We start from the raw sequence: 23,802 nt of genomic DNA, 5'->3' as shown, positions 1-23,802 counted from the left end.
CCCATCCATGGGGCAGGGGAGCTGTAGGGTCCCCGGGGCAGTGCTGGATCCCCCCTATGAACCGACAGCCGGGTGCTTTATGAGGCCCCGCATCGCCCTTTGCCCCGGCGCGGCCGAGATAAGGGGACGGGATCCACGGACTTGGGGCGCAGAGTAAACACGGGCTGCTGGCTCCTGCCGGCACCGCTCTCCCTGCTCTCCCCGCCGCCAGCAGCCCCCGGGGGCGATGCCGGGCCGTGGCCCCTTTGTCCCTACCAGCGGGGACACGGCGGTGGCGGGCGGCAAAGGACACGGCACAGGCCGGTGCCTGGCGGGAGTCATTTATTCACTCGTCCCATCACCGGCGGCTCCCAATGGCACTGGGGCCACCGGGTTTATCATTAACCGGGCGGCACGTGGCGGGACCGGGGCCACCGTGGGGTCAGAGCCCAGCAAAGGGCTCTGCCTCCAGCCCGGGGCGGCCCAGCATCTCCCGCCCGCCGCCCGGCAGCTCCGGCCCCGGCTCCACTGTCCAGGTGGCCAGCAGGTCGCTGAAGTCGGGGGTGCCGGTGTGGAGGAGGCTGGAGGGGCCGGGGGCCGGCTCTTTCCAGAAGGAAGGCGGCAGTTTCCTGCGGTGCATGGGGGTGATGTGGCCGTATTTTCTCTCCAGCCGCTGCGTCCTCCCGCCGGCCCCGCGGGCGGGCAGGCACCGGTGCACGCCGTACTCGAAGAGCTCTGCCAGCGGCCCCAGCCTGTGCCCGGCCCCCGGGCTGGCCCTCGGGGCCGTCACCTCGGGCACGGTGTCACTGCTCTGGGGCGAGCCGCAGTCCTGGGGCCCGGGCCGGCCGCTGGCCGCCTCCTCCCGGCCCCGCCGCCCGAAGTAGCGCTGGATGTCGCAGCTGATGAGCTCCGAGAACTTGAGCAGGCGCAGGGTGGTCTCGGCAGTGCTGGAGACACTGGCCAGCTCCGGCCTCACGCTCTCCTCCACTGCTTCCACCTCCTCCTCCTCCTCTTCCTCTTCTTCTTCTTCTTCTTCCTCTTCCCCCTCCTCCTCCTCCTCCTCAGGCTCGGGGAAGTCGGGCTGGGGGTGCGCGGGCAGCAGGAGGCCGTGCGGGAAGGGCGAGGGCAGCCGCAGCTCGGCCAGGGGCTGGATGACACCCGCGGCCATGGCAGCGCTCACAGGGACCCCCAGGACTCACCCTGCGGCAGGGGACAGCGGGGTCAGGGGGACACACCCTGGCACCAACCCTGATCCATCACCCAGCAGCCCTGAGAGGGCAGGGGACAGGGTTTGTGCCACACCATGGCCAAGGTGGGGTCACAGGGCAAGCAGGGATGTCCCCTAAAAGTAATGGGATGGCCCCACCAAGCTGTGGGAAAGAGGGCAGAGGGGGTGTTCCCCCTGGGACATCCCCACTCAGCCCTGGGACAGCAGGCAGCAGGGAGAAAAACATGGGATATGGGGCAGTGGGAGCGCAGCCCTGAGCTGTGGGACATGGAGCAGCAGAGATGCCATTCCCCTACAAACAACAGGACACGGGACAGTGGGGATATTCTGACTGAACCCTGGGACATGGAGCAACAGGGATGTCCCCATTAAGCCACGGGGTGTGGGACAATGGGAACGTCCATAAGTCATTGGGACATGGGGCAGCAGGGATGTTTGCACTGATCCATGGGACATGGATGTCCACACCAAGTCCCAGGATACAGGGCATGGGGATGTGCTCCAGAGCTGTGGGGCAGAGGGATGTTCCCCTTCAGCCCGGGGCTGTGCGTGGAGGTGAATGGGGCTCAGCACCCACCCTGCCACTCTGGGCTCAGTGCCATAGAGCCCCATGCCCTGCCCACACAATGGCCTTTTGGGTTTCCCTGTGACAGAGTGAACCCACCGCTCCCCTGCCCTGCCCTGGTGGGCTCTGGCTCAGCTGGGTTTCCCTGAGAAAACCTCCATGGGTGTCCTTGCATGTGGCCCCTTTGCAGCTCGTGCTACCTGTGCTGAAGGGTCCCCAGCCCTGCCTCGCTGCAGGACACCCCTGGCCATGCTCAGAGGGTTTGGGGGCAGGAACAAATCCTGGGGAACCAAACCTGCTCCTGCCACACCAAGCATGGTGCTGAGACCTGCAATCAGCCTAAGACTGTCCTTGCCATCTCTCTGCGTCTCTCTTTGTGCCGTCCCCACCGCGGTACCCCCCTGGGGTGGGTTGTGGGGGGCTCAGCCTCACCAGGCAGCTCACACCTCCAGGCTGTGGGGAGAGGGGACAGGAGCCACCTCAGCCTGTCCCTCTGTCACCCTCATCCGGAGAAAGCCCCAGGGCAGGACAGCATCCCCCAGGCCACAGTTCCTCACTCACCTTGGCGCTGCTGCCCGGCCATGCATAGGCTCCCGCGCCGCTCCCCCTGCCCGTCCCTCCACCTGGGCCTGAAGTATTTATAGCGGAGCAGCGAGCTGACGGCTGGCAAATATTTGGTAGCCGTATTGTAATAGTAGACTCGGTAAACAGAGCTGGGGTTTGCTTTAGCACCCAGCAACGGGAGAGCGGCGCGGGGAGGGACGCGGGGACGGAAGGCAGGGCTCACCTTAATGGTTCACTAGCCAGGGGATTTTCAAGTGTTGTCCCTGTAAATTCACCTATTAAATCGGCAGCCCCAGCTGCCAAACTGCCCGCACACTTGTGCCGAGGGCTCTTATCTCCCTGCTGATTGGAGGCGAAATCAAGCTTTGTCAAATAAGCGTAAAATTAAATTTCATGCTATTTTGACTCCTGGAGTAGGGATCTTCTGAAGAACATACTGCGTATCGAGCGATGCCTCTGCAAACAGGGGCTGCCACTGCAGTGGGCAAAGCCTTTCCAGGGGTACCCCCAGGTGCTGCACCACCCTCCTGCATGTCCAGATCACTCATCTCCAGCCTTGTGCCCCTTTGAGGTGGATTTTGAGCTCCCTGACCAGCCCTGGGAGGGGTTTTGGAAACTGTGGATGCAAAGGTGGATCAATTTGCCTTGTGGACAGTGTGGGGCCAGCCCCATGGCAGGGACAGAGCTGGATGACAACATTTCCACCCCATGCTATGGCCCGTGGCTGTGCTGGCCCACGTGAGGCCAGGGACAATGGCAATCAGCTCAGGGCCCAGAGAGGCTGTGCCAGAGGTGCCATTTCTGCCTTGGCAGCAGGACGTGCCAGTGGGGTCACCTGGGGCAGCACAGAACAGGGCCAGGTGTGAAAAATGAGGGGACACAGATGGTTGGGGATGCAGGGTGACCAGGAACACAGAGTGACCAGGGACACAGGGTGACCAGGGGACACAGGGCACCTGAAGGACACAGGATGGCAGGGGTGTGACACAGCACCCAGACCCTGTCACTGGTGTTGGGGACACTCAGAGAGTGGGACACTGGCCACTGGGCTTGGGGACAGCCACAGCCCTGCTTTCCTGTTTTTGGCATGACCACAGCTCCTGCTCTCTCCCTCAGAGCCCTCTCTGCCTCCTGCCCTGAGCACCGTGTTCTGAGGTGTCCACAGCACTGAGATGGAGTCCCCAGCTCCTGGCAGGGTGCAGCACTGGTGAAAAGAGTGTCCCAGCCTGGGCAGGGCTGTCACAGACCCGCTCCCTGAGCCAGCAGCCCTGGGGCTCCGTGCAGGGCAGGGCTGGGCACTGCTCCCTCTCCTCTCTCCAAACACTCACAGCAGCCGCCCGGGCACTGCTGGGCAAACACGGCGGGTGGGAGCTCATTAGCCACGGGCACCGTCCAGTCTGCTCCCTGATGTCACCCATTGTCACCCACCCTCCTGGCACAGCTGGGCATTGCTACTGCTCGGGGGAACCAGCCCTGGGAGCAGGACAGCCACCCTGGTCCCCACCAGGATCCCCAGGGAAAGGCTTCCTTCCTTGGCCACCTCTGCCCCAGGCCCTCTTCCTGCAGTGCAGGGGATGGGGAGAGCTGCCACAGCCTCTGGGTCAGTCCAAAGGGCTGCACTATCTCTTTGCCCATGTGGGAAGGGGCTGGGCGGCTGGTGAGGAGATCCAGGTGTGGGACAAGGTGTGAGGAGCACATGACTTGGCTGCTGGCTCACAGAGCTGGGAGTGATGTCCATCCTCTGTGGGAAGGAATAACGCATTTAGGGAACATCCAGGGCTCAGCAGGACCATTTTGAGGGTGAGCAGCAGGGAGAGGCAACAGCACTGCTCCTGCAGCAGGCTTGGGCCTGTGGCTTTGCACCCCTTTGAGTGCCCAGGGTGGCCATCCCTGCTCCAGACTTCGCCAGGGCTGGGCATGAGGAGCTCCTGTCCCACAGGGAAGGGAAGTCCTGTCTGCAGACAAGCAGGGATGCTGCAGACCCCACTCTGAGGTGAGGCTGATTCTGCTCACCCGGGATGGTGCACACAGCCCTGCCCGGGGCCGGCTCACGCTGCATTTCCCTCAAAGCCAATGGAGCTTTCAGTCTCGGGGAAAGCCAGACATGGCTGTGATAAAAGGAGCATCCTGTACTGGCTCTGGCTCTAACCCTCGCTGCCTCTGTAGCCTGTGCCAGTAAAGAGCAGGTGGGATTTCTCCAGCACAGGGAGCGTCCATAGGGCAGCCACAGCCAGGAGCTCGAGGTGAAAGGACAACAGGTAAAACTCATGGGAATGGTGTGAGCTGGAGCTGGAGCTCAGAAAGCAGGGAACGAAGCACACGGCAAAGCTCCACAACAGCCCAAGCTCCCTGCAAAACCATGGCTTCATTCTGCCCCCGGCAGCTGGGAGAGCAGCCACGGACCGTCCTGTCCTGTCCTGAACTGCCCTGGCCTCGGTGCTCTCCCGGCTGTGTCCGTGTGCAGGGGGGTTCGAACCCTTGTCCACGCATCCACCCCACCTTCTGATGCTTCCGCCTGCCCCGGCCATGTGTCCTATCACCCCCCAGCCCCGGCAGGGGCGTTCCTTGCCCCACATTCCCCCTCTCCACACTCCCCACGGTGGCCCCGTGCTGCCACAGCGCGGTGGGGACGGCCCGGGGCTGCTCCGGGCACCAGCCTGTCCCCGGGGCGTCACTGCGGCCTGGCTACTGTGCCCACGCCCGGCGAGCCTGGGGGCGGCTGCCAGGGCGGTGTTGGGGACCGGGACCGTGCTGGGGCTGCCCCTGCCCGGCCCCGCCCCTCGGCCTGACCACGCCCCTCTGACATAATTGTTTATTCGGTCAGACCACGCCCCAGCCACGCCTCCTGGGGAATAATAGATTAGACCCCGCCCCATCACTCAGCCACGCCCCCTGACGTAATCGCAGCTGCGCTCAGCTCAGACTCGCCCCCTCCTCCGGCCCCGCCCCTCGGGCCCGCCCCCTGGCGGACTACCCTTCCCGTCGTGCCGCGCGGCGCAGGGCGGGGCCGTTTCCGCTCAGCGCTGGCCGCGCGTCGCCGCTGCTGAGGCCGCTGAGCCGCCGCCGCCGCCGCCCCAGGCCCGTGTCCCGGTCTCGGTCGGAGCCGCCGCCTCCGGACCGGCCCCGCCATGTCGGCCCAGGCACAGATGCGGGCCCTGCTCGACCAGCTCATGGGCACGGCCCGGGACGGTGAGTAGGGGCGGGCGGGGCCTGCAGGAAACGCCGCGGCCTGGCGGCCGCCTCACCGCGCGGGGCCCGGCCCGGCTGGGCTGCCGCCGCCGCTCCGGACCTGCGGCGCGATCCGCCCCCGTCCGCCCGGCTCCAGCCTCGGAGCGGCGGAACGGGCCTAGGCCTGTCCGCGCTGGGGGCGGAGGGAGCCCGGGAGGCCCCGCGCCCGGCCGGCGGTGATCCCGCCGCGCCCCCGGCCCCAGAGAGCGCCCGGCGCCGCCGCCCCGGGCCCCGCTGCCGCGGACAGGCCTAGGGCCGGCTCCGTGCCCGCACGTCCAGAGGCGCGTAGGTAGGTGTGCCCGCAGCGCCGGGTGCTGTCCGAGACGAGAAATGTGACAGCCCGTGCAAAAATACGGTCCCGCTGCGGTTTGTGTCTCCCTCCTGCGACTCGCTGGGTATTTAAATTCCCTTTGGCACGTTAACAGGGCTGTCCAGGCACTTTGCACTTTGTTTCGTAAGTGAATAAGTGCTTTTCTTTCTCTGTGTATTGAGTTGCTATTGAATTGCTTCCCATATTTTTATTTCATACAAACTGAACAATTGTGGCCCCTCTATTTTATTTATAAAGGTTCAGTGTATCTTTGCCTGCCTACATCAATCTGCAAGGGAGTTGCAGAAAAGCCTCATGTTCATCGAGCCGTGAGTCACAACCAATTTTTAAAGCTGTTATAACAAAAAAAAAAAAAAAAAGTGTTTGCTTTTTTTCACAAGTAACTTTAAAAGTGTAGCTTAGAAAGAAAAAAAAAATTAAAAAAAAAATTTTCAGTAGACACGACATTATTCCTGGATGCTTGTGAATCCTAAACTATATTCATACTTTAGTATTTACACATACCTGTGTCATATGCACAGATGAGCTTTAAAATTGTCACATACCATTACCACTTTGCCTTTACTTTTATGTATCATTCCCCTGACTTCCTTACTGCAGGTGTGGGCAAGAAAGCTTTTCCTTTAAAACTTTTCAACAATGGGCATAAAATTCTGCAGCTGAGGTCTTGAAGAATGCAGATGGGTATAGTATGTGTTGGAGCTCGCAGTGTGTATTGACTAACTTTGTTTCTTTTTTTTTTTTTAATTATTTTATTATTTAATTTATTTTGCATTTCTGATATTGTCTTGTTTAAGTGGCTCCTGAGTGTAAAATGTCCTCTTGAGGGTGGGCTGAGGGTGGGAGGCACACGTGGTGTGTTCCAGGCCAGGACCTGCCAGCTCCTTCCTTGCAGGGCCTGGGAGAGCACACTCTGCATAGTTGGGTTCCAAACTAAAAGGACTGATGGCTCAGTTGTCACCTGAGCAAAGAGCAGTTGCCTGTAAATTTTGCCCAGCACAGCCCTGTTTTTTTGTGATCCGATAGTGTGGGGTTTGGTATCTCCTGCCCCTTCTTCACTGTAAAAATAATAAATAAAAAAAAGGTGGGAAAAAAAAATAACAGGTTTTGGCTTGGAGCCAGCCTGTCTGTCTCCTTTTCTCTTCTGGCTGTGCTGCTTCTTTATGTCGATGACAGGCCTTGGACATTGCTTGGCTCCCAGCACTGTGTTTAACATGGTGTCCTGGATGAATAAATGCTGAAATAGTGTTTGTTGCCAATTATAAATGTTCCAGAATATCCTGTTACCCTCTAAGATTTTTTTTTGTTTTGTTTTTTTGAGTAATTTTGGGGAGCAGGAGCAGCAAGTATTTTAATCTGCATATTGAGGTGAAATGTTCATGCTGATGCCTGTGATCTCTTGGTGTTCTAATGTCTCCTTATTTAAACCACACATGAATTTCAGGAGATGAAACCAGACAAAGGGTGAAGTTTACAGACGATCGTGTGTGCAAGAGCCACCTTCTGGATTGCTGTCCCCACGATATCCTGGCTGGAACTGTAAGTGTGTCCTCTGGAATAAGGGATTCTGGTGGGGAGGATGTTGGTACAATTCTTGTCTGTGCAGGGTGGGTGACTTCTAGGAGAGATCAGGCTCTTTGTGCTCAGGGAGCAATCACAATCCTAATTCCATTTCCTGTGATCTGTCTATAGAACTGCTCTCACTTCTCAAAAAAAAAAAAAAATTAAAAACAACAAATCAAACCAGGAGCTCTCAAAATTCACCTGAATTCTTTCACAATCCCATGGGAAGTTGCAAAATTATTTCTGTTTTAGCAGTTTGAGCTGATCAGAGCTTGAAGCTTGTCCTGTGGTGGTTCCAGGCCTGTAGCCAGGCTGCTGCCCTTGTTCACTGCTACACCTTCAAATTAACAGGTGTTTTCTTAGCAGCTGCACTGATCCTTGGAGGTTTTCAGTCTCCTCTCCCCAGCCCTGATGGAGGAGCAGCTTTTCTGTGGCTTTTGGGGTGATGGTGGCAGGTCACATCTCTGGCTGAATGCTGGTTGTTTGTGTCACTCTGCCCCACTGGTTTCACAGAGTTGTCTCAGCTCTCTGTAGGAGCAGAGCTGGCCAATGTTCAAAGGTTTGGCTCACGTGCTGCCTCTGAGAGGAGAAGGTGATGTGGGCTTTTAACAGTGAGCTCTTGTGAAGTGAGTGTTCATTTGAGGCTCCCAGATGAAAGCTGCACGTGACTTTGGAAAGGAAACTGTGTCTTTGTCACCATGGCTGTGCAAGGAGGTGAATATGGAGGTTTGAAATCCATCTTTGCCCTCGTTGTTTGCATGAAACACCCTGACAATTCACAGTGTGCACTTAACCAGATTGTTGGAAGATGCTGTGGTTATTTATAGCCCATCCTGCTGCTCGTTTAGGGAGCTGGCTGGACACAGTGGGTCTCCAGCAAAGGGAGAGCTGGCACTGCTGCTCCTGCTTGTGTCACTGCCATAGCAGGAGTGTGGCAGCACTGGTAGAAGGAGCTGTAACAAAAGCTGCCTCTGCTCTGAGCACTCAGTGCTGCCTTTGCAGAATAAGATTAGAAAAGCTGAATACCAATCTCTGTACCTCTATTTTTTAAAATTCGTTTGAAGCTCAAATATGTTTTTCAGCTATTGCTCCATCAGCCTCCATATGACTTCACCTCCATTTCAGAATTTTAAACTTCCATCCTTCATATAAGTCACTGTGGTCAGGGTATGTTTTTTGACATGAGATTCTACAACCATTTTTTGGGGCCCAAAGGGTGTTTTGAAGATGAAGGCTGCCTCTTCTGGCAGATTTTCAGAAAGAGGGTAAATGGTGAGTTGAAGGGGCAGTTCAACACAAGTGATGTGTGTGAGCTGGTGCCAAAGCATGGGGGAAGTCTGAAGTGTTTCCTGTGGGTTGTGAGTCTCCTGGGGCAGAGGAGCACCTTGAGGATTTTGTTTCTTCTGCTTCTGTTGTTACTTGTCTTGACTGAGTTGTCCTTTCCCTCTCACTGTGGAGTTTGTGCTCAGAAGTTGCAGGAGCAGGAATAAAAGTGATCTTGTGGCTCACCCACATGATTGTGTGATGGCCTTGGAGCGGGTGTGGAGCTCTGCACCTCTGTCAGCAGGTTCCTGGGGCCAGAGCAAGTATTGGTGCTGCAGATCTGTGTTGAAGGAACATGTGATGTCCAGAGCAGGAAGAGCATTTCAGCTGTCACTGCTGCCAGTACAGAATGAAACTCATTTGGAATGTGCAATCCCTCCTCGTGATCTCAGGCAGCCTCACTGGCACCTTAGTGCTTTGCTTAGGAAGAGCTCTGTGGGTGAATTTGCCTCAGCTGGGTGGGGTATAATCCATCTCTGGGTGTATTACTGCAGAAATCAGCACCTTGGACCTCTTGGAAACTTCCAACAGATGCTCCAAGCCTTCTGGTGCTTGCTGTGCTGTGTCCTCCCCTAAGGCTTTGTTACTGCTGCATCCTCCATGTGTGCAGATATTCCTTAGTGGGGAGCTGATTGAAGGCAAGCAGGAAGCTGATCCCTTGGGGAGCTGTGCTCAGTGAAATGTGATGGAGTCCCACTCACTGACCTTCAGCTGCAGAGTAAGAAAAGGAGTCCAGACTGTAAGCAAAGCTCTGGAATATTCCTGGGAGCTGCAGGAAGCCTCTTGATGTTTGCTTTGTTTAGGTGCACCAGTGTTCCTGACCATAAGAGCTGTCATTTTAAGTTGTTTTGTTCATGTGATTATTCTCTTTTTGGCCCCAGAAACTTCTCTGAACTTGCCACTAAATAACCTACAGTGGTTCTCTTTGGTCTCTGTGGGTAAGGAGGAACATTCTGGGAGAACAGGAGTTGGTTTAGTGAGCCCATGGGCTCTTACCAGGGCCCTTGTCATGCACATCTTTTGTCAGTTCTCTCTGCAGCTCATGGTGAGCACATTTGTCAGTGGAAGTATTGTAGCACGTTGAGAGGTGGCATTAGCTGGCAATTCTCCTGAATTTCAGCTCCACTAAGGTGGATAGATGAGCCTCAAAGCTGCCCAGATTGAATATACCTTGGAAGTTGAATGTAACCAGGGAATTAAGTGTGTCCCCTACTGGGAAATATGAGCTGAAATCTATAGAAACAATCTAGAATTGTTTCTTGTGGGTTGAGGGGGGGTCTGTGCTTTCATTTTTCACTTGGATGAAACTGCATTTCTGATCACTGTTAAAGCATCTTCTTTGTGGAAATCTCTTTTTGTGGCGAGTTGCAAATTCAGTGGAGATCATAAAGAGATACTTCAGAATGTGGATTTCTCAGCACATGTTGTGAGCATGACTAATTATCAGTGACATCTAAATGTCTTTGTGTGATGAGGAGTTAAATCTTTGCCCAGGCTCTGCTGGTTTCCTGTGTTACAAACCAGGCAGTGTTGACTGGAGCAGGTCATGGTCTCTGTGGGAAGGGTGAGTGTGCAGTGACAGCCCTCCTTGGGATGAGAGGAGACTTTGAGGCACAAGGGCTGGTGGTCTTAGCCCCAATGAACAATTCCTGTGGAAATCTCCTTGCACTAGAACATCTCAAAGGACATGGAGGAAGATTTGAGGTTTATAAGCCAGTGGGAACTGAATGTTCTTCCCTGAGGAAGGTTGAGGGAATTGTTGCCTGTTAACAAGCAGGGAGAGGAATGGGAAGCTTCAGAACAAGCATTGTTGGCTGTTCTAAAGTGGTTAGAGCCCCTTCTCTGAAGTGGGGTTGATGGCTCAGCTTGCAGGATGAGCTCAGATAAGAATATTTGTAATGTGTGACAATCACATCCAATGCCATTATTTTCTCCCTATCTTGGAAAGTGATCTCAGTGCAATGACCAGAACAATGAAAGATGTGTCACATCATAGAAAGTTATTTTCGTGGTAAAATAACAGTAGCTCTCCAGCATTCTTTGAAGTGGTTTGTCTGAAGTTGAACATGATCAAGCTCTAAAAGTACCAACAAGCTTTTTTTGTAGGTATTATATTTCTATCATTAGAGAGCTCAGCAGGAGTATTCTGGATGCAGTGTCTGTTTCTGTAGCCTGCTGCCTGTGGCCTCCTGCTTCTGGTAAATCTGATCAAAATGAGGAAGGCTAAATAGTGGCAACTCATCTGGATTTTTTTTTTTTCTTTTTCTAGAAGAGAAAATCCAGTAATAGGCACCTGCTGAAAACCTGAGCATAAACTGTTAAAGAGTTTGCTTTAGTTGCTTTGCTTCATTCTAAACACTGCTGAGGGGATTGTTTCATGTGAGTGTCCCCAGCTTTAGTCTGTGATATTCCACAGGGATTCAGCATCACCCCAGTTCAGCTTTCTCTGCACTTCATTGAGTTCACACCTGTTGTGCAGGTTGAGGTTTGGGCTCCTGGGGACTGGTGGTGACAGTGAAAGAAGAAGGTGGTGGGTTGGGGTGTTCCCTCATGCAATGGCCTGTACCCTACCATTCCTACAGTGGCTCACAATCAGGGCTTTTATTATTTTGGCTTTCAAAATGTCATTTCCTTTTTCTACTCTGAGAATAAGAGAAATATTCTCTTTGAATAAGAGAAAAATTGAAAATGCTGAAATGCAGCTTCCATGTTTTGAGAGCATAATCAGCTTGGGTTCATGAGGCTGTTAGCTACTAAGTGGGAGGAAAAAATAAATTCAAATAGCCTGGAGTGCATTGGGAGGGAAGGGCAGCTTTCTGGGAAGAGAGATGCTCTTAAGTCTCTCATTAAATGGGTTTATGTGTAGGACATAGCTTTGCTGGGCAGGTTTTCAAATTCCAGGCTGCAGCTGGATGTGGGGAGGGTCTGGCTGTGGAATTAACAGTCTGTTGTTGCTGAGTGTGGGGTTGTGCATTTCTACTGGCTGTAGCCCTTAATCCTTTTTAAGTCCTTTTGTTGTTGATAGGAAGCATTCTGTGTCTATCCTACAGTTTGGTATGTCATGTGTTACTTGGGCTCATCCTGACACAGATGTGCATTTCCAGAGGAGCTTTAAACAGGCTCAAGGGATGTTTTGCTGTGCTGTGCCTCCAGGATAGGAGGCATTTGCAGTTGGTGCCTGTTGGAGAGGACCCACCTCCCTCACAGTCATTTTTGAGCCTTAGACCTGGTGTAGAACTGGACTTAAAGCATTTGGGCTGTTTTAATGTTGTTCCCAAGACACCTAGAAAAAGAATTCTGGCAGGCATGTGGTTCTTGTGGCTGGCTCTGGTACTGAGAGGTTAAGAGGAAGCTGCTTTTTGTGAAAAGTTTTTATTTTGATACAATGCAGTTGCCAAGAGATTCCTCCTGCTTGTTCCTGTAATGGAAGGTTCTCATGTGGGTTCTCCTTTTTCTTTTAACAGCGAATGGACCTGGGGGAATGTACAAAGATCCATGACTTGGCTCTGCGAGCAGATTATGAGATTGCAAGTAAAGAGAGAGACCTGTTTTTTGAGCTGGATGTAAGTATGGAGAAATTTAATTCTTTTTGTGGAAACTGCTTCTTGAGGTTACTGAGCTGTACAGCAGAACTCAGGGGCCATTTCAGCTCATCATGTTATTTGATGTGTTACCTGTCCAGAATGTGCAGCCCCTTCCTGAATGTCAGCCTGACTGCTGACTTGAGAATGTAGAGGTAATTATGGCCTTTGCCACCTCATTAGCCCAGCTAGCTGGGAGGCTCCCTGGCATTCCTTGGATCCCACACCTGCTGCTCTCTACCAGCTTCTTATAACCTGATGCCCTGTCCCAGAAAGAGATTAAACATTAAAAGCTTTCTGCTCAGTAGTTTAACTTTTGTCAGATTTAGCTTTCATTTCACCTTTCTGTGATAGAACAGATCAAGGGAAAGCACAATTCTGTCTTTCCTTTTCATGTTATTCCAGTGCTTTTGTCTTTGTGCCTGTTGCTCCTGCATAGGAAGGAAGTTCCAGTACAAAGCTGTGTTGATGTGAGCATCCTGTGATGTGTCAGAGTAAAGGAACTGGGTCAGGCTTACAGGGCAGGAGTCAAATGTAACTTGTTCTGCAAAGTGTCAGTTGTATTTTTTCTCAAAGCATCTGTTCTTGAGGTTGTTTATGCATTATACAGGATTTCAGCTGTTAGCTGTCAAAGCTACATCTGGCACGGAGAGCACCTTCATTCATAATTCTTTGTCTAATCATGCAGGCAATGGATCACCTGGAATCCTTCATTGCAGAGTGTGACAGGAGAACAGAACTGGCCAAGAAACGCCTGGCTGAGACACAGGAAGAGATCAGTGCTGAAGTGTCTGCAAAGGTATTGGCCTCTCATTAAACTTCGCTTCTGAAAGCCTCAGAGAGCACTGGTGCTCTGTTTCTCTGACTCCAGTGATTTTGGGGAGTTAGGCTCCACAGGGGATTTGGGGAATCCAGTCATCCTCCTCAAATGGCTGCTCTGGCCATTCTGGAGGCAAACTTAAAGAGCACTATGAACTCTAAAACAGGCTGCTTTAGCATGGAAATAAAGCGTATTGGTTTCTTCCCCATGCTATGAAATGTTACCATAATAATTGAGAATGTTAAGTCCATCATCCCATGATTTTTGTTTCATTTAACAAATGCTCATGGAGTTTCCTTTTTTGGGAACTCGCCTAATTGGGCCAATGCAAGATATTTCTGAAGCTGATTTTGTGGCCTTTGTGCTGACCTGTAAGTCAGAAATGACTGGCAGGTCATGATCTCACCACATCCAGTTTCTCTCTTTGCCATTTGTTTGTGACTGCATTGACATTGGTCCACCAGTCCCTTTTGTTAGGGATTTTTGGAGATGCATGGTCATCTTCCAATAACAGATTTCATTACACAGTATTACTTAAAAAAAAAAAAAAAAAAAAAAAAAAAAGTTGTACTGTAGGCTTTATCACATTTTTGTTTTACTAAAAACTTACTATTCCCTTCAGGCAGAGAAAGTACATGAGCTGAATGAAGATATTGGAAAACTCCTAGCTAAAGCTGAACAGCTGGGAGCTGAAGGAAATGTTGATGAGTCTCAAAAGATCCTGATGGAAGTGGAGAAAGTCCGAGCGAAAAAGAAAGAGGCAGAGGTACATTGTTGGCTCTCCTGTGAGTTGTCACAGGTTTGGGCTAAGGCTGGGTGGTTTCTACCTCTGTTCTGTGTGCCAGCACCTCCTTTTGCAGTCCCAGCCATGTGCCAGCAAGCATGTGGCAGTGTGGTGTGGTGGATAAAAACATTTTTAGAAACTTTTATCTAGTGCAGAGAGCTGAGTGGGGCAGGAAGGGCTTTGTCCTCTGAAATATTTGGTCACCAGTCCCTTGCAGGGATAGACTGTGCCCACAGAGCATTTGTGTGGCACCCCCTTTGTGTGAGGGTGGGGTTTGATTCTTCAAAGCAATTCTTTGCAGGGGTTTCCCTGGAGGGTTGTGTCTGTGTAAGGGTTCCATGACATTTGTGTGGGTTTTCTTGCCTCCCTGTAGGAGGAATACCGAAATTCAATGCCTGCATCCAGTTTCCAGCAGCAGAAGCTGCGTGTGTGTGAAGTCTGTTCAGCATATCTGGGTCTCCATGACAACGACCGGCGTCTTGCTGACCACTTTGGAGGCAAATTACACTTGGGTTTCATTCAGATTCGTGAGAAACTGGATCAGCTGAGGGTAATCCTCTCTGTTTTAAACCTTTTCTTTGTAGTTCTGAAGACCTTGAACACTTCTATTAAATTAATACAGAATTCTTTGCAGAGGGCTTGTAAAAGCTCAGAAATTTCCGATTGCAGAATCCCTAAAACATCAAATGGAGCTTTGTTTAGCCTTGTCTTGGGCCCTGTTCTGTCTTTTCTGGGTAACTAAATATGTACCCTCAGAATCAGTCAAACCAGAGCACTGCTGTAGTTTATTCCCTGGAGCTTTGGTACAGTAATTCTCATTAACATGACTGAAATTTGTTACTCTGGGTTTTTTTTTTTTACTTTGGAACTTTTAATGAAATGTTTGAACTGAAGTTTCACATGGTTCTGTCAGTGAAAAGATCTTGAGTAGCTGAAGCCATTAGGAGTTTTCTGAAATGATTTGTAATGGCTTGTGGTACTGGCCTTGCTTGCAAACAGACCTTTAGCTGAGTAAGAGTTGTGGTTCCTGTGCCTCACTCACAGTGCATTGAGGTCATTGCCTCAACTGAGAAAAATAAGAACCTTGATAGAGATCTTAACTCAGCACATAAAATGCAGTGAAATGCTTCTTTGCCTTGCTATTGGAATGGTCTTCCTGCAGATCTGACCTGTTACTGTATGGCTGTAAATAATGGCTGTTACTGCGTGGCTGAAATATGATGTGGGTTTATTTTTGTCCCCTAGAAAACAGTGGCAGAAAAGCAAGAGAAGAGAAACCAGGATCGTCTGAGACGGAGAGAGGAGAGGGAACGAGAGGAGAGGATGGGCAGACGGTGAGTGGGACCTGGGAACTGGCCTGTGAAGTTTAGACTATCTGATTCCTTGTACATGAGCACTGCAGGAATTCAGCATCTGCTGTTGGATGTGCTCCAGATGCTGTGTGAGCATCTTGGGATTCAGTGAAAGATAAAAACAATGCACAGATGCTCCACTCCACCTCAGAGTGATTATACATGTATTTTAACCTCTGCAAAAGGTTGTCTGAAAGGTGGGAGTTCCCTGTAGTCTTCAGGCTTACATTGGTCTAATCCCTGTTTTAGGGAATCTGAATCTGGATAAAACACCCTCATCCAGAGCATCTGAGTGGGAAAGTTTAGGATGAGTGAGGACTAGGCTTGCTTAAAAGGCAGTAGTCATGCAGAAATTCCCTGGACAGCCCTCCTCACTGCCTGGAGGTGACAACAGGCTGGTGTCCATGAGCCAAATAATAGAATTTTTCTACAATAAGTGAGGTTCTTTGGCACAGCCTTGGCAAGCATTTCCTAAGGAAGCTGAGGGATCCCAAGGAGTGGCTTCTTCTTGTGGTTGTAGCTCTGTTTGTGTCACCTGCTCAGATGTCTGTAATTCCTGAGCAGTGGGAAGGGCTGGAACACTGGTTTTCCCAGGGAAAGCTCTTCTGCATCTTGCCAGCTGAACTGGAAAAACCATTTCTTCTGTGCTTGAATTGAAGAGGCATCTTGTGTGTAAACAGCTCAGTTAAACAGCCTGGTGTGGGGAGGGTGGTTATTTACAGGGGCAGAGGAAGTGGCTGGGTAGGAATGCTGTTCTGATTGTCACAGCATCTCCCTGGTTACCTCCTGTGGTTCTCCTCATTTACTTCTTGCATCAAAAAGACCCCAACATTGCTGCCTGTGCAGAGCTATTTTTGAAACTCAGAGTCAGCTGAAGAGTGAGTTTGTCTGAGGAATATGAGATTTATAACTGTGGTGCTGGCTCTGGCTATACATTGCTGGAATTGCTGACAAATACCAGCATGAAGCAGAGTGGTGATTTTAGTGTATTATGAAGATGTGAACCCCCAATTGTTATTCATTATGCATATTATTTTATGCATAACTCCAGTTTGGGTGTTTTATGTGGGTTTTCTCTGGGGATTACCTGGGGTGATGTGAAGGAGCAGTTCTTGCTACAGTTTTCTGTTGAACTGTAGCACTTACGGGAGAGCCTCACAACTTTGTTATCCATGCAGTTGTAACACAGTTGAGTTTGGGAGCTGCAGGATCTGGAATTATCTGATGAGTGCAGGAGTTAATCAAAAGGCACTGCCGTTGCTGCTGCTGTGGTCCGAGATGTGGAAGTGAAATGGGAAGTGTTTTCTCCTGCAGCTGCTTCATGGCAGACCCACAGCAGGACCCTGCCTAACACGGACTCACTTTGTCTCCATGGTGCCTCTTCCTGGAGGTCGTTTCTCTGTGAAAGTTGCTGAACAAAGTTGCCTTCAGGAAGACCTCTCTGGGTCTGTTTGTTGATCAACATCTTCTCAAAATACTGGATTTCTTCCTCCTGTGGTGTGCCTGTGTTTTTGTTGTAGTGTTCAAAAAAAAAAAAAAAACAACCCAAGCCCTCAATTCTTGAGAGCTGAAGAGCCTCTTGTATTCACAGGTAGTCCGTATGTGGATGCATCTGATGAGGGCGTTTGAAAGCTGCTTTTGAATAGAAAAAAACAGGAATAGGAAAGCTTTAAGAACTGCATGGAGCTGACCTGAAGTCTGATTTCTTGCTGTTTCTATATGTGACAGTATTTAATGACTGTGGCCGTTGCTCTGGCTCTGTGCAGAGGCTCCTGTGTTGTCCACAGAAAAACTGGTTATGAAGGAGTCAGGAGTGCCATACAGAAGAGGTCAAATCATTTGCTGCTCCAAAATGAGAACTTGCTCTGAGGGAGGACAGTGGTTCTCCCAGTGGACACTCGGTGTCAGAACTGAGGTTAGGGTCCAGATTTCTTGGTCACTTACCTGCTGGGAACTGTGCACACCGTGCTCACAGAGGCATTTTTCCATCAAAAACTCATTGGTGATTTCTACCACCATCCAGACAGCCTCACTTACCCATAGCATAAAGCTATCCTTACTTTAAGGAACCACAGGAAGCATGTTTCCTTCAGAACTCTTCTTGTCATACTCCTACAGCACCTTCATGGTGTTACTTCAGTAAGAGAAAGAGCATGGCTTGACTTTGGTGACTGACACTGTGACATCCCTGGAGACCTGTGGGATTCCCTTGTGACACTCTGCCTCTCACAGCTGTAATTAATTTGTCAATAAACTCTGATTCCACATGGGAATGAGGGAACTGGATTGCCACCCTAGTGGTAATAAGCACAAGTCTTGTGTGATGTTGCTGGTGGCTCTTGGGTACCCAGGAATCTCTTCAGACTGGAATTCTGTGGAGAAGTGACCTGCTGGGAAATTGAGACCTCAGTGTTTGCTTCCAGAGCACAACAGCAAACAAATCTGGTGGAGGTGCCAAAATGGATTTCCTTTGTGTTAAACTGGACAAAAGACAGGTTATGAAACTCAGCAGAAAATATCTGTGATACAGGGACAAAGAAAGAGGAATAAATAAATAAAATAGATTTGCTCAGCCTCTTGTTCCTATGGACAGTAGTCTTCTTTTGTCTCCTGCAGTACAATGATTCAGGCTAGTAAGGACAATGCTGTTTTGTTGGATACTTTCTGAATTCTCAAATTTGTTTCTAGGGAGGGATTATCAGATGTTTTTTGTGCATACTCCTGCTTGGAAGATAGACATGGAAAGGGCAGCCAGGCTTTTCAGGGGATGCAGAAGGGCTTTTGTAGATGTGTGCACTGGTGGTTCAGAATAAAGTGATCAGGAGGAAAAAGAACATTAAGAACTTGGAGTAATTACAACCACCAAAAGAATCCAGCTGCCTGCCAGGTATCTACAGGGGTACTGCTGCTCTGTCAGGTTCTGTTACATGGCAGTGAAGGTGTGTGGTTCCTGCCTTGCTCTCCTGGTTTATCAGCTTTTCCTTCCCCTGGTCATACGTGTTGCCACAGTGTATGTTTCATTTGCAGACTCCAAATTCAGCTCCACTTTGTTTACAGTCCTCACCTGAATTCCCTTCTAAATCTGGAGGCTTTTTTTACTTTCTAGCACGACTAAACAATCCCATCTCACTGTGAAGAAATGTCAGATAACATAAATTTTCTTAATCTTGTCTTATCCAGGCATGGTTTTAAATGATGTTATTAAAACAGATGCTTCTCTATTGCTTCTTAAATTCTTGTTTTTGTGTAGATGTCATGTCAGGGTGCCAGAACAGCTCTGTGGGGTGTAAATGGAACCTCTGTGTGAGTCTGTGTGCAGTGGGGAGCAGTTACAGGAGTGAGTCTATCATAGTAAGTCATTAAATAGGGAGAGGAGACACTTGTTAATTAAAGCAAAACGAGACTGTTCAGACAGCATGTTATATTCAGCTGGCTCTGAAATGTGGCCACGGAGGAAGAGGGAGGTTGTAGCTTCCATGTGCAGAGGTATTTTAAGTGGTGCTGAGTAATGGTGCTGCTGAAGTTGAAAGAATCCTGCCGTTGTTATTTACAAACTGTCAAGAGCTAATGCTGACAGCAGGAAGCTCAGAGTGCCACACACGAGCTCTGAAGCTTGTGGAATGTGAGAAAGGATAACAAGGCCTGGATTATTCTTCTCAAGTGCTTTCTAAGGATTTTCAGTTTATCTCTGTCACTTGTCTCTTGTGGCTGTGTCCTCTCTCTTTTTTTTCCTTAGTTATCTTTCCCAAAAGGGAAAAAAATTACTTATCCAAATTTCCTTCTAACATTTGGTAAACAAATACAAGGAGTGAGAAAAGACTATTTATTAAAACCCCTTTAACATGCAACTGCCTCAAAGGAACCAAAATCTGAAAACTGGCAGATGTCTTTCTGACTGGAGAGTGGCACTTGTTGAAAATGTTAGAGTTGATCCAGCTGGTGTTGGACTGCAGGGAGTAAAGAGTATGTAAACATGCACAGAAAATTAATTGGAAAGGTTCAGTGGGGTGCTTTATTAATCGTGTCTGGTTTCTAGACATCTTCTGTAGTGACATGAAGCTCAGTGTGCAGAAATTCATGTTTTCCAGTTTTTGACAAATTCTTCTTGGTCTTAAAAAATTGAAGCTAAATAAATGTTTTATTTCCAAGCTTGCTTTTTTTTTTAACTAATATATCACTTGAGGTATTGATTATTCCTGTGAAGAGCTGCCAGGGTGGATGAATTTTCCTATTGAAAACCCACTGACTGTGCATAACTTCTCTCACTTAACTGTCCTCTTCTTTCTAGGTCTGGATCAAGAAACAGAGATCGTCGAAGGTGAGTGCCCAGTTGTGCACTTCTCCCAAATGCCTGTTTGTTTTTCTCTCCAGCTGCTGAGGCTTTTCCTGGGTCTCACCAATGGAGTTCACTCAGTATCTGGTTTGCTCCCTGAGAGAGATGGAAGTGCAGTATGGGCACCTCATTGCTGCTGCTCAGCTTGGTGTGGCTCACTGGGCTGTAGAGCAGGTGCTGAGTAGCTGGCCAGGATGGGTTCCCCTCTTTGCTTTATAATTTTTAGTGAGTTCAAATTAAATTTTATTTACTCATTCCCACCTGAGTTTTAAATTGATTTTATTAGAGTAGCCTGGCCAGCATGGGCTCTGTGTGCTCCAGAGTGTGAGCCCATGAATGTCCTCAAGGCCTCTTTCAATAAATACCTGATATACTTCATGATTGTAATATCTGAGGTATCTGTTATATATATAATACCTCAGATGTGAAAATACACAGATCTGAGATTAAAGCCCCCACATCTCTGGGAAGAGCTTGCCTTAATGCTATGGCAACATTCTCTGTGGTAATGGACCTGGAGATCTCCCTGTCTACTGCCTTCCTTTGGCATTTCTTATTTCCAGAGCAGAGTGAAATAAATCTGCTTCTAAAGCGCAGGACTTTGACAAGGAAGATTCTCTTAGGGTTATGGTAATTTCACTCCACGAGCCTCACTTGTGAGCAATGCAGGGTTGTAAGCTCTGCTCTGGCCCTTTCCACATGCTCACAATAACGATGGGAGCTTTTTCTAGAAGCTTTCCAGCAAACTGAATAACCCACTGGCATTTTGTTGGTACCACGAGTCCCAGGAGGTGTGGGCGGCAGGGGCTGGACTGTGTTGATGCTCTGGGTGTTTGTCACTCAGGAGGAGCTCAGGGGTGCAGACCCGAGGCACTGAGGCTGTCTGTGTTCCCTGCAGATCACGGTCTCGGGAGCGGAGGCGGAGACGTTCCCGATCGGCTTCCCGGGAGCGGCGGAAGTCGCGCTCCCGCTCCCGGGACCGGCACAGGCGCCACCGGAGCCGCTCCCGCAGCCACAGCCGAGGCCACCGCCGCGGCTCCAGAGACAGGAGTTCAAAACACAAGTATGTATTCCCCACAGGAGGGCTTCTGGAAAGGGGACTCCTTGCCTCACAGTGACCTCCCTGGCCCGTAGAGCGAGCAGGAGTGTGGCAGGGCTCTCCAGAGCAGCTCTGCTGGCCTAGGCCAGCTCCTGGGCCAAAGCAGGATTTCCCAGGGCAGCAGCTGTACAGGAGATCCCAGCTGAGAGGAGAGTCTAGGAGACATAACAGATTCCCTGATTTGCAGTGCTGAGCCTTAAGATGCTCCTTGGATGGGAAGCAGCACAAAGCCTCCCTGAGCTGAGTTTCCCTGGGGCTGTAAAAGCCAAGTGCCTGAGAGGCAGTTTGGATATTACACTTCTGTAGTTATTTTCTGCTTCCCAGATTCCTTCTCTCAGTGCTGGCATTGAGAAGGAGTCTATGGTTTGAGATCATCTGTTAGAAGGCTGCTTGAGAGAGAGAGAATTCTTTAGGAATCAGCACTCTTTCCTCCTGAAAAAGAAATACAGGAGGAGTTTACCATTCTTCTGTCTCTGAGGAGAAGCACTGTAGTCCAAAGAAGGGCTTAAAGCTTTTCTGAAATTCAGCAAAACAGCCTGTGTTGGAGGAAGGATGAGGCAAGTGTGTGTAGAGTCTTAGAAAGATTGACTGGAATCACTGTGCTCCCTTAGAGCCCTTCTAAGCCCAGGAGCAAGTTTGCCTCCAGGTGATTGTTGAGGTTAGATTTGAATTTTTTTTAAGACTCCTGGTGAATATGGGAGTGCTTTAACACTGTCACCTGATAAGGCACCAGCACTCAAGTACAACCTATTGTTGTGTGTCTTGTGTCAGTTTAGCTAAGGGGTAAGAACAGCTTTTCTTTTAAAGATACCTGGTGAAGGGGAGGGAAATAATGGTCTGAAAAATAAGTCTGTTAATAATTGAGGGGGGGTGTAAATACTGTTGATTCTCCAATGGCTGAGATACTAAAGTGCTTTTTTAAATCTGTCTTGAACATGAAAAATAAAGAAAAGAAGTTTGGACAATTAGGAAGTGAGGAAGATCCTGTAATAACTATTACTAAAGAGCAGGTAAGGGATTACTTCGGAACCCTTGAACACATCCAAACCAGCCCATGAGACTGCAGGGGGATTGGCCAACTGACACACCTGCACAAAATTGCTGAGAGCTGGGGACAGGCCAGGATCAGTTTGAGAAAACATAACAAAAACAAGAGAAGAAACAGCAAAACCCTGTTTCCTAAAAGAGGGTAGCTTGTGTTTTCACTCTGAAAGTTAATGAAGTCTGCCCTCAGGTTCTGCTGGTCTGAGGTCTCACTTGCTGAAGGAAATGCAGAGTGTCAGAGGATCTGGAGATCTCAGGGTAGTAGGAGGTCTGCATGCAGCAGGCATTGTTGTGGAAAAGGTAGAGAGTTAATGTCAGACAGACTGATGTTAAATGACACAGTTTAATGAAAATGAAATGGTTGTTGGGTTTTCAGATCTCAATTTTGCAATATTTTCAAACCTTAAAATCAACAAGAATGAAAGTGGAACCTCTACCTTCTGTTGTGACTGTAAAAAAACCTGTGTATTTTATTGGAGTAAAATGTAGGAGCCTCAGCTGAGCTCACTCAGGATCAGCTCCTTTTGAATCCTGCTATTCCCTAAGCTGGCAGGAATCACACCAGAAACAGCCTTTCAGATTAGGCCTAATGTGAAGCCTCCTGTTTAATTCTGCGTGGGCTGACACAGGGAAGTGGCTGTGAAAAGATGTGCCCGTGCTGTGGGCTGTGGATATAAATCTCAGATATCCTGACTCTGAACCCGGGATGCTGCCAGAGCCAGCATTTGTCAGGATGCAAAGTGGGAAGCCCAAGGCTGAGCCAGCAAAGAATCCAGTTGGTATTTAGAGCAGTTGAGCAGAAAGCCAGTAGCTCAGGGCATAATGAAAAACTGCTCTGGAAGCCACAAACTGAGCTGAGTCCGAGATGAGGAAGAAATTGTAGGCACTTCAGGATGGCCCAGAAAAATAATAAGGGGCACAGGGAAGACCTGGGAGAGCCCCTGTGGCAACAGCTTGAAAGGATCACTCAGAGCAAGGAGGAACAAAGGCTGTGCTGTGCACTCAGCACTGCAGAGCTGATTTTCCCTCAGAGAAACCTCGCAGAGAGCCCACAGGGGCTGCCATGGGGGACACACTCCCCGTGCCACAGCACCCAGGCACCTTCCTGGCATCCCACAGCCCTGCTAGGGACAACGTGTTGGACAATTGTTAGTGGTGAAGCTGACAGAGATGGTTTGCTTTGTACTTCAGATCTTCTAGAGATCGATCTTCAAGAGAAAAGTCCCGAGACAGAGAGAGGAAAGAGAAGAGCTCTTCTGAGAGGCGGCACGAGAGCACAAATGGCAAATCTCGTTCCAAGAGGTCAGAAGAGAGAGAAGCTGGCGAGATCTGAACTCAAAAAACGATCTGTGTTGCACTGTAAATAGTCTGATAAACATTCTACACAAAGCCTAAATTTCCCATTTATATTTACTGAATACAACTCATCTTTTGTAGTTTGGGATTTTTATTGTTTGGCAGGTAGCTGTGAGTTTGTAGAGACAACAGGAGTTACGTACTGTTTAACAAGGTTTTGTTTTAGTAGGAATAAATAATCTGGATGGATGGTTTTCAGTCCAGGCCAGTGTGGACACCCCGTGTTTGTCCTGACACAGTGGTCAGGGCTGTGCTGTGCCTGGAGCCCTGAGCTGCCCTGACCTTTGTAACGCTTCAGCCCTTCCCAAAAACACCCACCTGACCCTCTGTGAGCACACCAGTACCACTGGTTATCAATTCTATTTTTTTTCCTTCTGTTTATATATGTTAAAAAGAAAATTCTGATTTATTTTTTTTCTTCCTTTTAGTACTTAGCCACCTCATTTTTATGTCTCCAGCACTTAAGAGTTGCCTCACTTGCCCAGCTAAGGCAAAACAGACAAAAATTGGCCCTGATCTATTCTGAAAGCTGTTTGTATTGAGGATGACCAAATGAGCTGAAACGTGTTTCTAAGCTGGGCTCAAGTCTGGTTTTAGTACCTTTACAGTTCAGATAGTCGGTGTGAGCAAAGCAGTGGGAAACCTGGCTGGT

At 49.7% G+C, this 23,802-nt stretch overlaps 2 protein-coding genes across 4 annotated transcripts; one reads left to right on the top strand and one right to left on the bottom strand.

Moving 5' to 3' along the window:
* Positions 1–421: 421 nt before the first annotated feature.
* Positions 422–2,513, bottom strand: PERCC1 (proline and glutamate rich with coiled coil 1; the record flags this gene model as incomplete). The annotated part of the gene is given in 3 exon segments (XM_083872384.1): positions 422–1,169; positions 1,171–1,179; positions 2,334–2,513. Coding segments are annotated over 3 exon segments (783 nt in total). The 5' UTR covers positions 2,360–2,513.
* A 2,900-nt stretch (positions 2,514–5,413) lies between these two features.
* On the top strand, positions 5,414–23,353 carry LUC7L (LUC7 like). 3 transcript variants are annotated; one of them, XM_083872598.1, is made up of 11 exons: positions 5,414–5,525; positions 7,340–7,434; positions 12,246–12,344; positions 13,051–13,161; positions 13,805–13,948; positions 14,340–14,516; positions 15,212–15,300; positions 19,607–19,636; positions 20,550–20,714; positions 21,699–21,760; positions 22,986–23,097. In XM_083872598.1, the coding sequence occupies exons 1-10, from the start codon at positions 5,465–5,467 to the stop codon at positions 21,724–21,726; spliced, it is 999 nt and encodes a 332-aa protein (XP_083728724.1). In that variant the 5' UTR covers positions 5,414–5,464; the 3' UTR covers positions 21,727–21,760; positions 22,986–23,097. The 3 variants fall into 3 exon arrangements, with proteins under 3 accessions (XP_083728724.1, XP_083728723.1, XP_083728725.1); XM_083872597.1 differs by lacking the exon at positions 21,699–21,760 and having other exon boundaries at positions 22,986–23,353; XM_083872599.1 differs by lacking the exons at positions 5,414–5,525; positions 21,699–21,760 and adding an exon at positions 6,185–6,203 and having other exon boundaries at positions 22,986–23,353.
* The last annotated feature ends 449 nt before the right edge of the window (positions 23,354–23,802 follow it).

The sequence above is a fragment of the Zosterops lateralis genome (genome assembly GCF_965231275.1).
Source record: "Zosterops lateralis genome assembly, chromosome: 15".
In the NCBI taxonomy this organism is placed as follows: domain Eukaryota; kingdom Metazoa; phylum Chordata; class Aves; order Passeriformes; family Zosteropidae; genus Zosterops; species Zosterops lateralis.
The sequence above is the reverse complement of the archived record's forward strand: the minus strand, read 5'-3'. Positions and strand labels throughout refer to the sequence as shown.

Excerpts from the sequence above, each read along its gene's own strand:
- LUC7L (XM_083872597.1), top strand. The coding sequence starts at position 5,465 with ATGTCGGCCCAGGCACAGATGCGGGCCCTGCTCGACCAGCTCATGGGC. Across the intron at positions 5,526-7,339 it reads CATGGGCACGGCCCGGGACG|GAGATGAAACCAGACAAAGG; the intron begins GTGAGTAGGGGC and ends CATGAATTTCAG. Across the intron at positions 7,435-12,245 it reads ACGATATCCTGGCTGGAACT|CGAATGGACCTGGGGGAATG; the intron begins GTAAGTGTGTCC and ends TTCTTTTAACAG.